At 37.6% G+C, this 14,195-nt stretch overlaps 2 protein-coding genes and 2 pseudogenes across 4 annotated transcripts; 2 read left to right on the top strand and 2 right to left on the bottom strand.

The window, feature by feature from the left end:
- Positions 1 to 166: 166 nt before the first annotated feature.
- On the top strand, positions 167 to 748 carry LOC145587658 (pathogenesis-related protein PR-1 pseudogene; annotated as a pseudogene).
- Positions 749 to 1,187: 439 nt separating this feature from the next.
- LOC145600810 (plant-specific TFIIB-related protein PTF2 pseudogene) lies at positions 1,188 to 3,178 on the bottom strand (annotated as a pseudogene).
- Positions 3,172 to 11,912, top strand: LOC145600795 (uncharacterized). 3 transcript variants are annotated; one of them, XR_014104323.1, is made up of 9 exons: positions 3,172 to 3,298; positions 3,836 to 4,022; positions 4,215 to 4,338; positions 4,482 to 4,822; positions 5,652 to 6,401; positions 6,481 to 6,577; positions 10,718 to 10,923; positions 11,319 to 11,482; positions 11,688 to 11,912. XR_014104323.1 is itself a non-coding variant. In XM_081656662.1 (8 exons), exons 1-8 carry the CDS (start codon positions 3,213 to 3,215, stop codon positions 11,394 to 11,396), a joined length of 1,869 nt encoding a protein of 622 aa, XP_081512788.1. In that variant the 5' UTR covers positions 3,172 to 3,212; the 3' UTR covers positions 11,397 to 11,912. The 3 variants fall into 3 exon arrangements, 1 of the variants encoding a protein (XP_081512788.1); XR_014104324.1 differs by having other exon boundaries at positions 11,685 to 11,912; XM_081656662.1 differs by having other exon boundaries at positions 11,319 to 11,912.
- On the bottom strand, positions 11,369 to 13,503 carry LOC145600818 (peptidyl-prolyl cis-trans isomerase CYP26-2, chloroplastic-like). The gene is made up of 2 exons (XM_081656682.1): positions 12,295 to 13,503; positions 11,369 to 11,778 (listed from the first exon to the last, which is right to left on the bottom strand). The coding sequence occupies exons 1-2, from the start codon at positions 13,383 to 13,385 to the stop codon at positions 11,676 to 11,678; spliced, it is 1,194 nt and encodes a 397-aa protein (XP_081512808.1). The 5' UTR covers positions 13,386 to 13,503; the 3' UTR covers positions 11,369 to 11,675.
- Positions 13,504 to 14,195: the final 692 nt, after the last annotated feature.

Below are 14,195 nucleotides of genomic sequence, written 5' to 3'. Positions count from 1 at the left end.
CTATTATATAAACGGGAATTCTCGTGCACAATGCTCAACAAACAACTTCAATCTACAATCAAATTACTGTAATTCAAACTATCTTTAAAAGAAATATCATATTAAGATTTCTGTAATCTATATAAATAAGACTCAATCCATATAATTCAGTAGTCAAAGCCTTAAAATGGCAAAAACTTTCTAGATCCTAACTCCACTTTTTCTATCCATCTCAATACTAATCATCTTGATCCAAGTCACACCTGCTAAAGCAAAGTATAGCCAGACAGAATTCATAAACGAGGTCCTAAAAGGGCATAATGCTGTCAGACAAGCAGTGGGGGTGTCGCCTCTGAAGTGGGAAAATTTGCTTGCTAAATATGCCAAGATATACTCAAGGCAGAGGTGACACGACTCTAAACTGATTCATTCTTTAGGTCCATTCGGGGAAAATCTATTCTGGGGTTCAGGGAAACGGTGGATGACAAAGGATGCAGTCGCAGCATGGGTGGCAGAGAAGCAATGGTATAACTACGATAACAACAGTTGTAGCAGTGGATATGCCTGTGGGCACTACACCCAAGTTGTATGGAAGCAAACCAAAATGGTTGGATGCTCCAAGATTATATGTGATAGCGGGAATTCATTAATTACCTGCGAGTACTATCCTACAGGAAATTATGTAGGGGAAAAGCCATACTAGAATCATGATTTACATGCTTAATTTCTCTGTGGTCGCCTACATTGATTACTCAGAGTGAAAAGTATTATATTTCCAGTAATACCTTTGATTATATTTTCCCTATTTTGTGTATTACATGTTGTGCAATCAGTGAGAAAGAGGCAGATACATATCAGGCTCTTCATGGAAGTCGTTCTTATTTTCTGAAGTTCCTTAAATGTGCAGTCAAAAATAGGAGTAACAACTAACAAGAGCTGTATTACCTTACACTTAAGCCCTAAATAAACAATCAACAGTAATAAAATTTCATAATTGCTATTTTCAATTCAAATGATCCAGGAATTGCAAAACTAGCAGTTAGATGCCGATTGGGAATAAAATAAACCAGAATTTTTTTTTCAGGACATTGGTAGTTGACGAACGGATATGATGTATTCAGATATAAGAGCAGTAAGCAGTTGCAAAGAGTCAAAAGATATACCAAGAAACATGATGAATTGTACAGAAAAATATTGACAATCTTAATTTGTTTATAAATTGGATATGAAAGCTTAATTTGTCAGAAAACTTCCCCTACACCATATGTCCATCTACACAATAACACAATCTTATAGTTGCTATACAATTTACCCCAAAAATGGCCTAGTAACTGTATTAAGAAAATTTCACCTTAGTGCCTGATTGAATCTAAACAACTCGTTTTAGACAAGACCAGATTTAAACACATACAAGCCTAACAAGGCATTGTAATGGCCCTTCTCGATTTCCTCCTCTTTCACCTGATGCAACAGGAGTGACTCAATGATAAAATCTTCCCAATCAATAGTATCATGACCTTTCTTCCTCTTCTTTTGGCTATTAACATTTTCTACAGTGCTTATATCATCACTACTACGTGATTGAGCATCCAACCCATTATGCAGGAAAGCATTACTGGATGTAACAATCGGGGGACTGATAATGCTATTGATGCGCCTCTTAGCCTCTCTTATCTTTTCCCTTCTCTTATTTACTGCATTACAACCACGAATATAAGACGGTGGAAGCACATCCAATCCAACATCTTTCTCCAACAACTGCTCCATCAAAAGCTTTTCACACATATCTGACCTCCCACTCCACCACTCATCAAAAAGTTCAACATCTAATCCACCTAGTCTATCTCCATAGTCAACTGTATCATTCTTTTTCGTTAAATTACAATTCAAAAACTCAGACTTGAACTTTGAGTAAACTCTAGCCAATTCTCCATGTGAAACCTTCAAATTCTCCAATCCTTCTGTTCCATTTAAACATCCCAAGCCATTATCAACAGCACTATCACCACCATCAATCCCTTTATACTCAACTTCCTTACTCAAACACTCCTCAACTACATCACCCAACTCAAACCCCGGACTCCCATATGAAAACTTTGATTTCTCTCTACCTCGATCCTCCATCGACTTCATCTCCATATACTTCAATACGAAAGGTGCATTCTTCACAATATTCTTAGCATTCACATCACTCCCCCAAGGCAAATTTTGTGCAACCTCCACCATTGCTTCCAAAAGCTCCTTATACCTCAACTTACAAGTCCTAATCGCCACATTCATCTCCTTGGCCACATCCTCAATCCGAACCTCAATCCCATTCACCGCGCCCACAAAAACCAACACCGCCACAGCAACAGGCCCCGGCCTCCGGCCTGTACTCAAAAACCACTTAATAGCACATTGTGTCACAAAAATCCCCTGTTTCACCATCAAATCAATCTTCTCCTCTTCAACCCCACTAAACCCAGAAAACCCTTTAATCATCTTCTCCAACAAACCCACCAAATCAAATTCCTTCAACTCTAACCCTAAAAAACCAACTACCCTATTCACCATTTTCCCCATTTCATACAATTCACAACCCACAACCCCAATAACCTCAGAAATAGGCAATGCTTTATCATTCTGACGCATAACAATGTAACAACAAGCACCAACAAGAACAGAAAACCAATTACCTAATCCAAATTCACCATCAGTTACCTTATTTATCATGGATTTAACTTCCCGGATTCGGGTATCGCCGAAGCTGAGACGAAATGTGATGTCCTCAATCATCTGATTGGATTCATAGAGCTTTCTTTCCTTGTAAGAGTAATCATTACCGGTACCAGAAGTTCCGACACGAACAAAGGTGCCTTGAGGGCCGGAAACACCGCCGAATGTATGCTGGTAATCGTCGAAATCTTGGACAATACCGCAAGATGAGCATACTGTTCCGCCGGTGACGGAATCGGTGACGAGTGCCTTGGATTTACAGCTTCGGCAAGCTGCCATTGATGAAGAATTGAGGTGAGACCGTGAGAGTGTTTTTTAGGGTTTTCTGATTTTAGGTTGAATTTCAGAATTTATAGGTTTTGTGCTTCTAACATCGCTCATTAAAACGATGTCGCTTTATAACCCACCCCGAAATCCCCTTAAACACCCCACCCGCTTGTAGAGGGTTATTACTTTATTTGACAGAGAAAAAAAAAAAAAAAAAAAAAAAAGCAATAAAATCCCAGAGTTCAAAAATGGCAGAAGATTCAGAAAAGAGATTTCACAGTATCATGGACAAACTCTTTCACTCTCCTAAATCTAATCTTCCTCTTTCAACAAGGTACTTTTTTTTTTTATTATTATTCTTGATTTTAATCCAATTTTATATGTTTTTCAATTCAATTATTAGTCCCTTTTCTCTAATTTGTGGGGATTTTTTTTCAATATTTTAAAATCTTATAATGGTTGGGAACTGTATTAAATATGATTTTGAGCTTATTAGGGTTGGTGGGATTAATGGGTTTTTGTGTAATTAAATTTATGTTGTTATATGAACTTAGAATTGTTGGGAATTCTATGAAATATGAATTGAAGTTTTCTGGGTTCTTGGGGATAATTATTATTGTGAATTGGGGTTTGTTTGAGCTTATTATACTAAGCTGAGCTGCTGTGTTGTAAGAACTGTTTGTTATTTGTTTCGAGAATTTGCAGTAGCATTAGAGTTGATTAAATAATTGATAGTATTTAGCTAATACTTGAATAATTACCTAGCTTTTTATTTGGAAGAGTTAGAACTAGGTATTGACTGTAGTTTGTGGATTATTATTGGTATTAAATGCTTTTTCCCCCTTCATTTTGTGGGGGTTTTGGTGAATAGTTCATCAAGTGGACAGAAAATGAGAGGGCAGAAGCGCCCCTTTTCAGCAACGGAATCGAATTTCAAAGGGGATAAAGGTGAAGGTCAATATGCAGCTCAAGCACCACCATGTAGACCTTGGAATAGGGAAGATCTTATGAGGAGGTTAGCTACATTCAAATCCATGAGATGGTTTGCTAAACCCAAGGTTCGATTCTCTATCAGTCATTTATTGATTGTTCTATGAACTGCTGCAAATTGGTATATTTTGTGATATTTCCATTTTCTTATTCAAATCTATACTAATATATTAAAAAGTATTCTTGGAACAATATATGTGCCACGTGAACTTATTTGCAATATGGATTTCTGTAAGAACTAATGCCTTTGTTCATACTAGGCTGTGGATGCTGTGAATTGTGCAAGGAGAGGTTGGGTTAATGTAGATTTCGACATCTTAGCCTGTGAAATTTGCGGAGCACGTCTACAATTTTCTACTCCTTCAGCTTGGAACCAGCAACAAGGCATGTTCTTTGTCTTTGCTACCTTCCTTTAGTTATTGTTTAGGTCCTTATTTGTTTTCTACTTGTCTAGGAAGAAAGCATGTATCTTCAATATTATAGACAAACATGTACTTAATTTACCTTTCATGCTTGCTTTTGGGCAGTTGAGAAGGCAGCTTTAGTTTTTAGCTTGAAGTTGGAGTCTGGACACAAGCTGCTTTGTCCATGGATTGACAATGCTTGTGATGCAAAGTTGGCATTATTTCCACCTATGCCTGCACCTGTGTTGGTTGATCACTATAAAGAGCGTTCTTCTGCATTGTTGCAACTTTCAGCTCTTCCTGTAATACCAGCTTCAGTTGTTGAGAGCATGAGAAGCTCTCAGTTGAAACACTTTCTCAAACAGTCAATAGCTGTGGAATGTGGTTCAGCACCTAATGATTCATGTTGGACAGAGTATCTCGGGAATGACGCTGAAGTTGTTTCTGCTGACTTGTACTATCAGGTATATCTAGCACTGTGTTTGGTTTACTTCCTCCCCTTCTAATAACAATTTTATAAAAAGTGCTGCTTGATATAATTTGGTAAAGGCACCTTGACAATTAAAGCAAACAAGAGAAAAATAGAGAAATATATAACCAGTGACAGTAATGAGTTTTTTTTTAACATTGTTATTATATCTTTAGATCACATCTATAAGTCTTCTCAACCTATATGAGGAATACTAAAATTCATGTGAAGTAGGTGGTGAATAAAACTATTGTTATGCTATAAGTCTGTAAGCGTGTCCATAATTTTTCATAAAGTGGCTAGCATGTTGGATCAATTTGGGTGCTACAAATTCTTTTGACTGAATCCAAGGTTGGCCGTAAAGTGGCTAGCATGCTGGTTCAATTTGGATGCTTCACTTTTTACCCTTATGCCTTACTGCTCTAATTGATAATGGAGGAGTAATGTAGACCCTGGCAATGGGTGTAAACATGCTAGGTCAGCCTAGGTGTTTGTCGTGGTTCTTGTTGCAATGAGGACTATGAGGATAAATTAAGGCCCTAAACCTGTCACAAGTTATTACCATAATGCAAAATAGGTTAAAAGAGCAACAGTAGAGGTTATTTGTAGCATTTCTCTATTCTCATCTGCTTACTAACCTTCCTTCTCTCCCCTCTATCCTACAAATATTTCCAATAATGAAAGTGCAATACTTACTTTGTAGTGCTGTAATTTTAATTGGAGTCATATGCATGCATTGTTTTTTATAAGAAATTCTTTTTCAGTATTCTAATGTTGAATATACTAGGTTGAGTTATTTACAATGACATGTGGCTGATGTGCAGGCTCATAGGTTATTAAGTTTATGTGGATGGGAACCTCGATTGCTTCCTTACATGGTTGATTGTGAGGACCAGCCTAAACTGTCTGGTAGCAATGACAACACCTCCAACTTGTCTCATGCAGCAGCTGATGAGCAGAGCAATAGGCTGTCTGTGTCCATGTCTGGTTCCAATGAAAGCATTAGGGAAGACGACGATCCTGGGGCTTCCAGTTTCTATTATGATCCTAATTCTACTGTATTGGATTGCAAGCTTTGTGGGGCAAGCATTGGGTTATGGGCCTTTGCAACAGTTCCTCGGCCCCTAGAATTGGTTAAAGTAGTTGGTCAAGCTGATATTGGTGGTAGAAGCAATCTTGGCAGCAAGACATCTGCAATTGAAAATCATGCCAACAATGGTAAAAGTGATCTTTCTGCTGCAAATGGAGAAGCTGCATCACCGAGGAAAACAGTGTTGAATTTGACAATTGCTGGTGGACCTCCTCCAACTAGACAGAACTTCAGGGCAACAATCTCCTTACCTGTTATTGGTCGTAATGTAAGGACTCGACTTTCTTACATGTCATCAGATGTAAGTACTGGTGAAGAGGAACCTATAGCTTTTAATGCCATTATGGACAGTTCAACCAAGGACAAGCAAAATGAAGAGACAAACTCTGGTGTAAGTAGTTCTGAGCCACAAGATAACACACCTTCAACTGCCGATATTGCCAAATCACAGGAGATGATTGTAGATAGTACGGCATTGAGGAAGGTAAAAGTTTCAGGATTATTCTGTCTGGTACAGTGCATTTTAATTTTAGCAGAAGTCTTAACATTGTTTAATGGGGCAGGAAACATTAAGCTTAACTAGTGGTGAACAGAACGAGAATGAAGTAAGAGACATTGCAACGACTACTTCACAAAAGGACATGGCAACATTGAGTGTTGGTGAGTTATTTTGGTCTCACTGCTTCCCTCTTCAGTTTGTGTTTGGTTAATCACTGTCTTCTGTATTTTATTGCTACTTTTAGAAGACTTTCGCCTACCGGATTTTTCCTCGCACTTCATTCTAAGTGAACTTAGACAAACGTAAAAATTTCTGGGTCTCCTGTGTAGCGAAGAGACCTGAAATTACAGGCTGATTCAAGCCTCTAAATCATAATGATATTTCTTGGTTAATCTCTAGCATTCTTGCTCATCTGATACAAGATACTAATGGATCAAATCCTTAAGCTGCAACATGTATTATATGTACGCTTTCACATCCATACATTGGTCACAAATGTAATTTATTTCGTCATAAGTTTTTGGCCATTGGGATTCTTTGTCCAAATTCACTTCCAGAAGAAAGTGCACTTGTTACAACTATACAATTCAAGAAAGAGCACAATATCCTCTGATTGTTTTTTAGTCTTCATAGGACAAGTCCAGGCCTAGCAGTTTGTCTACTTAACCTTGCTTTTTCTATAATGCCAGCGAAGGATCATCTTCCACCTAGGATTCTTGCTCACATCAAATTAAGCCTTAGCAAATGAGTATGTAGTATAATTTCTCTGTTGACACAGTTTGCTAGCTCTATTACCATCCATAAGACGTTAAGGCATGACCTAGGTCTATTTTCTAAACCCGTTCTAGTGGTAAAAGCTCTAGATGTAGTACACTTGAAAATTAGATAGTTATCATAACACACTAGATTTGATGTGGGATACAAGTGGGTTTTTACACTGTCTGTTTCCCTTCCAGGCACTTCACTAATCTCTATTAGGTTAGCATAATTTTTCATGTAGGAATGTAACATGTGGAAATCTTTGAAGCATGTTTAAACTAAATATTCTGTTATAGATGGTGATTATTTTACCGAAAGGTTTGCCACAAGCCTTATTGGATCAAATTCATCAAACATTAGTTTCGTAGATAAGGAAAATAATCATGATTTCTATCATTTTTTCCCTTGACAGAATAAAATTTAATCCTATGCTTTGTCTTGAGTCACCCAGGATCTGTCCCCTAGCCCTACGCACGCCTTAAATCCCCCCTCCCCCCTGTTCTCACTTCATGTATGGTGCATGGCTACTGCACATCTGGTGAAAACCTCTGGCTTGCAGTACAATGGAAGATTGCTGGTCCACAGTGGACTGGGGAATTGACACAGATCTGCACTGGCTACTGAACTCAATTTTTAGTCACTCATAGGCCTGTGATAAAGGAAACTAAGTTCCTTGGCAGTTGGAAAGCAGATGCTATACAGCTTGCTAAATTAAGTTGATCAAGCGTACCAGTCTTTCTGTTCTAGGTATGTTAGCTGCCATTAATAGGTAGGCCAACTATGATTTTTTCTATCATATTAAGGGAAGGAGGTAGAACCGTAGAAGGGATTGAATAATTTTGGTCTTGCAGGACAAGTATATTTGAAAGTTGAAGAATTTTCCTTGATGGGTAGTGACTAATTCTCATTTGTTGCCTGGACTTTATTTAGTTTGACTTCCACTTCATATGCCTTGTGAAGTGATGTAATATCTTAGAATTTGGCTTTTTATAGTGATTCTAAGTTTATGAACCCTTTTCCACTCTCATCTTTTCTTCATTAATAAACCCCCCTTAATCTTTCAGCTCCCTATCTCTACCATTGTGACCTTTGTGAGTAACGTTTTTTGCAGAAAGCATGGGCCCTTTTAACTTTTTAGCCCATTTTTTCACTGTCCACTGCCTCTGTTAGGGTTCTAGTAGGAACTTAATCTGGATAAGTTCTTGGACCATTGGATCCCTTACCGAAAGTTAGTGAAGTTTGTGGAAGTGATGAGGAGAAGAGAAATTAACATATTGTGTATCCAGGTTAAAAGGTAAAATAAATTATGAGCCAAATTAGTTTTCCCCTCAGGTTATAAGTTATGGTATGTAGGATTGAATAGGACTAGGAATTGGCATTATTGTTGTTGATAGGATAATGGAGGAGGAGCTTGTGGTTTATAGAAAGAGTATTTGGCTGATGAGGGTAAACTGTAAAATTAATATATGGGAAGGCAGGGAACTAGATTTTAAATGCTGTAAGCGTGTATGAGGTGGCATGGAAATGCCAATTTTGGGAGAACTTTGATGATGTGGTACAAGAAATTCCAGTGACATAAGTTATTTGTTGATGGAGATCTATAAGGGGAATTTGGGGACAAGTTGTAATGCATATGAGGCTCCATGGAGTATTGAGGTATGGAAGGAGGAATATAGCCAGAGAGACCATTTTGGATTTCACTCTTTCACACAGTCATGTCTTGTTCCTAGCAAACACATGGTTTAGTGAGAGGGGCTTGGAATTGGGGACTTTTGAAGTGGAACAAATGCAACTTGAGTCCTAATTGGTTGGGAGGAAAGGCAAGGTTGCCTAGACTGTAAGGTTATTCCAAGGGAGAGCTTTGCTACTCAGCCAATCAACGTAGCCTAGACATGTACACTATTCTTAATTGTATTCTTGCTGAGAAAAAGAAAAAGGGTGATTGTGAGAAATGGACAAGTATAAAGTAGCATATTCTACCTGGATTCAAAGGAGAGGTATATAGTAATATAGTTATTTATAGGATGGCAAAAGGAAGACAAGCAATTAACAATGACCTTTTTATGGTAAAGTGTGTAAAAGATTAGACCAAATGATTCTGGTCCAAAATGCTAACATCAAGGAAATTGTTCTAGGAAAAAACCAGCTAAAGAGCAGATGAGAAATCAATTCAGATTGACCCCCACAAGCTACATGTGAAATTGCATTCTGCATTCTTTTAAGTTGTGTGCTATAAAGAGTTGGCCCTACAGAATCAGCAACAATATAGAACACCATCTAAGGACTGCCAGCATATAACTTTTTAATCTACTGCATCCACTCTTTGTAACTTAATCTAAATGCTATTGAGGTCTCACCTCTTGCAAATCCTCTGATTTGAACGTGTGTTTTGCTGCTAAGATCTCTGTGCTCTTCTAAAATATTGAGCAGTGCTTGTTCTTAAGTATCTCCAAAATAGTGCCTTAACAACTCTGATGACCTTTTTAGTCAGGAGGAAAATAGTGCCCTAAAGTTTCCAAGCAAAACAATTTTTTTTTGATACTGTAGCAAGCCTGAGTAAAAGTGATCGGGTTCCCAAGAATTGATTCTACTTAGGAACTTTTAGCCTTTTCGATTTCCTGCTATGTTTTTCCATTGCATAAACAAGCTAGTATGCTATAATTGGATCACCTTGCTTAATCCTGTTTTTGCTCAAAAGTTCTTTAGAAGTTCACTTGATGAAAGTTTGAAATGGAAAATTGGTTAAACCTTCCTTAACAAAATTTTCAAATGTAGGAGAACGCAACTCACAAAGTACCTGCTGCAAAAGTTATCAATTAATTGAATTGAAGATCAATTTTGATTACGAGTCTAGGGGACATGTGTTACTCCCTAGTCCCTATCATCCTTTTCCAATTCTAGGAACCATAAAAAAAATTGGTATCTTTATGCCATTTGGGAACTTGGGAAATAAATGGAACAAGTATAGACAAGGACATATCTTTCCTAGTCTGTGAGCAGCTTAAGTTGCCTTTTAATCTCTCAAATATTCATATAAGGATTCAAGGAGGTAGATGATGATAAAGATTGCGGGCTTTGTTTTTTTACTCATATTTTTGACCCACTCTGTCATGCTTGAGGTCAGAAATGTGCAGTTATGGATTTTATTTATGTCATTGTGTCATTTTATTCACACTCTTTACTTCTTCAGTTTTCTGTTATTACTTTCATCTGCTGAGATTGCTCTGCAACTAGTGCACAAGAATGATCAATTATGCAGTGTTGAGATTAATTGGGAATAGAGGTATCAGATGTGAAACTTTATATTTTCAGACCTTTTCAATATAGACGCAGCGCTGTTATCCCTAGTTTTTTAGGCTAGCACTTGTCTGCCTTAAGAAATAATCTTGCTAGTGTATACTTATTTTTGTTTTTTAACTATGCTTAATTTAACCAGCAATATTTAACAGTGGTTTAAGGATGACACATTCTTTCTATATTTAACAGTTTTTAACTTTTAAGGATGGCACTTTCTTTCTAACATATGAATTCGTTCTCTCCAGATGAGGATATAAGCCGGCAATCACCCAATAAGAAGATGGAGTTTCATCCAATAAGGCAGCACCGGCACTTTTGCCCTTGGGTTGCATCCACAGGGACTGTTTCCCCAGGATGGCAACAAACTTTGTCAGCTCTGCAGAAAGAAAAAGTGTTTACAGTTCCAGAATTGGAGGGTTCTCCTTCTTCTCCATCTCCATCTCTTATCATGGTAATACAGAACCTTCATTTCCAAAGTTGCTGTTTTAATAGCCAAGTTACATTTGACGTGGTGATGCAAATTCTTTTTGTCCATTTTCTCTATTCTAGTTCTCTACAAATACTATCATATTGAGCAAAAACTACTGAAACTGTCTTTATATTAAAAGTATGAATCAGCCATTTGCATGACCAGTGCAGCTATGAACTGGTTTTGGATGATCCCATATTCTCATTTCTTTAATCATACTTCATTTTCTACTCTTTTTCCTCAATTATTCCTGTTGCCTCGGAGAGGTTGGGGTGGGGGGGAGGGGATGAGGATTGTGCTTCTCTGTTAGTCTGTGGCAGATTTTGAGAATAGCTATTTGGTTCAAGATGACAACCATTCTACATGTATTTTTGTAGGTTGATGATCCAATTACGTCTATTAGAAAACTCTTTGAGTCTCCACCAGCTAAAAGACCGAAACATGCTTCAAAATAATATTTACAGTTTGACCAAGATAGCTGATGCTGCTGCATGATCTCCAAGACATACATCTATTTCTGACCTTTACTATGATGTAGTAGGTAAATGCATCTTCCTGCATCAATTTTAGGTTGGTATATGGTCTCTGGATTTCTATTATTTATGGGACCATGTCAGTGGTCAGTTACATAAAATTGCAATGGAACTTTTGAAACAAAATTGTATTATGTTCCATTTGATTACTCTTATGACAAAAATGATGAACAAGAATGAGATCTGAGTGAATTCCTGATGTCATTCTAGCAGGCCACAATTCGTGATTATCACTTTTGAATAAGGACGGTTGAAACCCCTCTCAGCCACTACAGCTCTCTTGTCACCAATCAACTTCGCCACCCTGAAATTTGTAGAACCAGGCAAGTTTTGTTAGTATAGACTAGTATGATGTAAGACAAACAGTTCGGAAAACTAATTGCTGAAATTTATAGTGAAATCACCCCCCCTGCCGTGTGTGTGGGTTCCTTTTGTTGATATCATTGTTAAAAGCTTTAGGATCTATTCTCTTTCTTAATTACTGTTTCATTTTATAATCCTTTTGAATGATTAATTGGGTTGTTAAAAGGTTTACTCTGATAATTTATTTCCATAGACATAACCTTCAAATGTAGAAGGAAAATGTGGAAAAACTTCAATGCAACGTTCTGAAAATTTGAAGTTGGAAATTTTTTCTTGTAAAGCTGAAAAATTGAAGCCAAAAGAGGATTTTTCTGTGTGTTATTGTGTATGGAGTAATTAGTATTAGCTTCACTCTTTTGGCAAAAAAAAAAAAAAAAAAAAAAAAAAAAAAAGCCTATAGAAATTGCAGTATAGTTCTGTGTGTAATTTGTATGGAGTAATTAGTATTTTCCCTTACCTAAAATATGGAGAACTAGTGTTTTCTTGCACTGTCTTGACCTGACCAATCTTCTCCACAACATCCATTCCTTCAATCACTTTGCCAATTACCAATGCTGACGAATCGAGCTCTGGTGAGTCCTTTGTTGCTATGGTGAACTCTGTGCCGTTTGGCTCCACCCCTACCTCCTCCTGATCAATCTTAAGCTTCCCTTCTCTGGCAACTAACTTTACTTTAGGCGGCGGTTTTAAAGGATCCCTCACTATGATGCTCACGGTTCCAGCCAAGTTCTTAGTGCCAGGACGTTCTTCATTCTCTCTCTCCAATTCTTCAACCAACTTATCGTTCTTGAAGCTCCTTCCTGTTCTGCTTGCAAGCTCAGCATCCACCCCATAAGATCTAATTCCACCATGTTGAACATAGTTTGGCATGATCTTTACAAACTCTTTTCTTCTATAACTTATGCCCGCTTTTCCACTGACAATGTCACGAAATGTAGCTGCTCCAACAGGTGCATTTCGCTCATTTAATCCTATAATGATCCTTCCTGTCGGCTTCCCATCAATCGACACGTCAAGAAAAACCTGTTTAGTTGGATTTACTTTGGTGCTTTGAGAAGTTCCATTCGGAGTTACCTCGGGTTCTTGTTGCTCAATTTCACCTTTGTTCTGTTGTGGGGTTTCCTCAGCTGTGGGAGTTGCTTCAGGTTCTTGTTGCTCAACCTCACCGTTGTTCTGTTGTGGGATTTCCTCTGTTGTGGGAGTTGCCTCAGGTTCTTGTTGCTCAACCTCAGCTTTGTTCTGTTGTGGGACTTCCTCTGCTGTGGGAGTTGCTTCAGATTCTTGTTGCTCAACCTCACCTTTCAGCTGTTGTGGGATTTCCTCTGCTCGTGCATCCAAAAAAGGATGTGAATGCAGAGTCTGAGAGGTCAAGAGGAGCAGAGAAGAGTTTGTAAAGATTGTGAGCTCTCGGCGTGAAAACTTGTTGCATTGTTTAGGAATCGGAGGAGAAAGGCCAGCATGTACACTCTGGTTTTCAGGCATATATGGTAATTTTCGGGTGTGTAAAATCTGCGCAGGCGATTGTGCGAGTTTTAGATGTTGCAGCATCCTTGTAGCTCTAATGGAAGATAGCCTCTGTATCTGTCTTTCTCTCTTCTAATGACTTAAGTAGTGAATTACTCTTACTTTGTCAAAGAAAACAGGAGATGATATTGTGGATAAGATATAAGCTCATGAATGTTGGGCATCTGCACATAAGATTCATCTGAGACCACAATTACAAGTGTTGGTAGGCCATCCTCTGATTCTCTTCAGCCCCAAAACTCCATACCCCCTATTTTTTCTCCTGAATGGCTGATTTTTTTTAATGCATAGGTGATAAGACGATTTGTTTGTTAATAGTCGGTACTAATTATAGGGAGAGGTTTGATTAGTCTAAACCGAGAATGAGAGTGTTTAGTTGAGAAGGGATTGAAAATTTGAAAAACATAAACTAATTTCTTATACACATAGGTTTAAAAATTATTTTTCACAATACTGTCAACATAGGCTCGATTTTAAGGTTCGATATTTGTTAGTATTCAACTGCTAACATTTGAATGGCTACAATAAAATTGTGGTCATTGTATTAAAACAAATCATAGTCGTTAATTTCTATTGACTAATGTGAACCGTTGATATGATTTAAATTTTATTTTATTTTTAAAAAAAAAGTTTTCGATCTTATCAGTTTCTTCTATCTAAGTAATTTTTTTCCTCAAAAAATTCAAGCAACTCTATTTGAATGCCAGAGGCAACAACTGATCTAATGTCATATCAGTAAATAACTATGCACAAAAAGCACTTAGAAAAATAGACTAGTGGCTCCACAATAGCGTTGTAGCAATTTTGTTATCCCATCCATTGAAACAAATGGAA

The sequence above is a fragment of the Chenopodium album genome, chromosome 2 (genome assembly GCF_948465745.1).
Source record: "Chenopodium album chromosome 2, dcCheAlbu1.1, whole genome shotgun sequence".
NCBI lineage: Eukaryota > Viridiplantae > Streptophyta > Magnoliopsida > Caryophyllales > Amaranthaceae > Chenopodium > Chenopodium album.
The sequence above is the reverse complement of the archived record's forward strand: the minus strand, read 5'-3'. Positions and strand labels throughout refer to the sequence as shown.

Coding starts and splice junctions, on each gene's coding strand:
- LOC145600795 (XM_081656662.1), top strand. CDS start 3,213: ATGGCAGAAGATTCAGAAAAGAGATTTCACAGTATCATGGACAAACTC. Junction 4,823..5,651: donor CTGCTGACTTGTACTATCAG/GTATATCTAGCA, acceptor GCTGATGTGCAG/GCTCATAGGTTATTAAGTTT. Junction 10,924..11,318: donor CATCTCCATCTCTTATCATG/GTAATACAGAAC, acceptor GTATTTTTGTAG/GTTGATGATCCAATTACGTC.
- LOC145600818 (XM_081656682.1), bottom strand. CDS start 13,385: ATGCTGCAACATCTAAAACTCGCACAATCGCCTGCGCAGATTTTACAC. Junction 11,779..12,294: donor ACTAGTTCTCCATATTTTAG/GTAAGGGAAAAT, acceptor TACAAATTTCAG/GGTGGCGAAGTTGATTGGTG.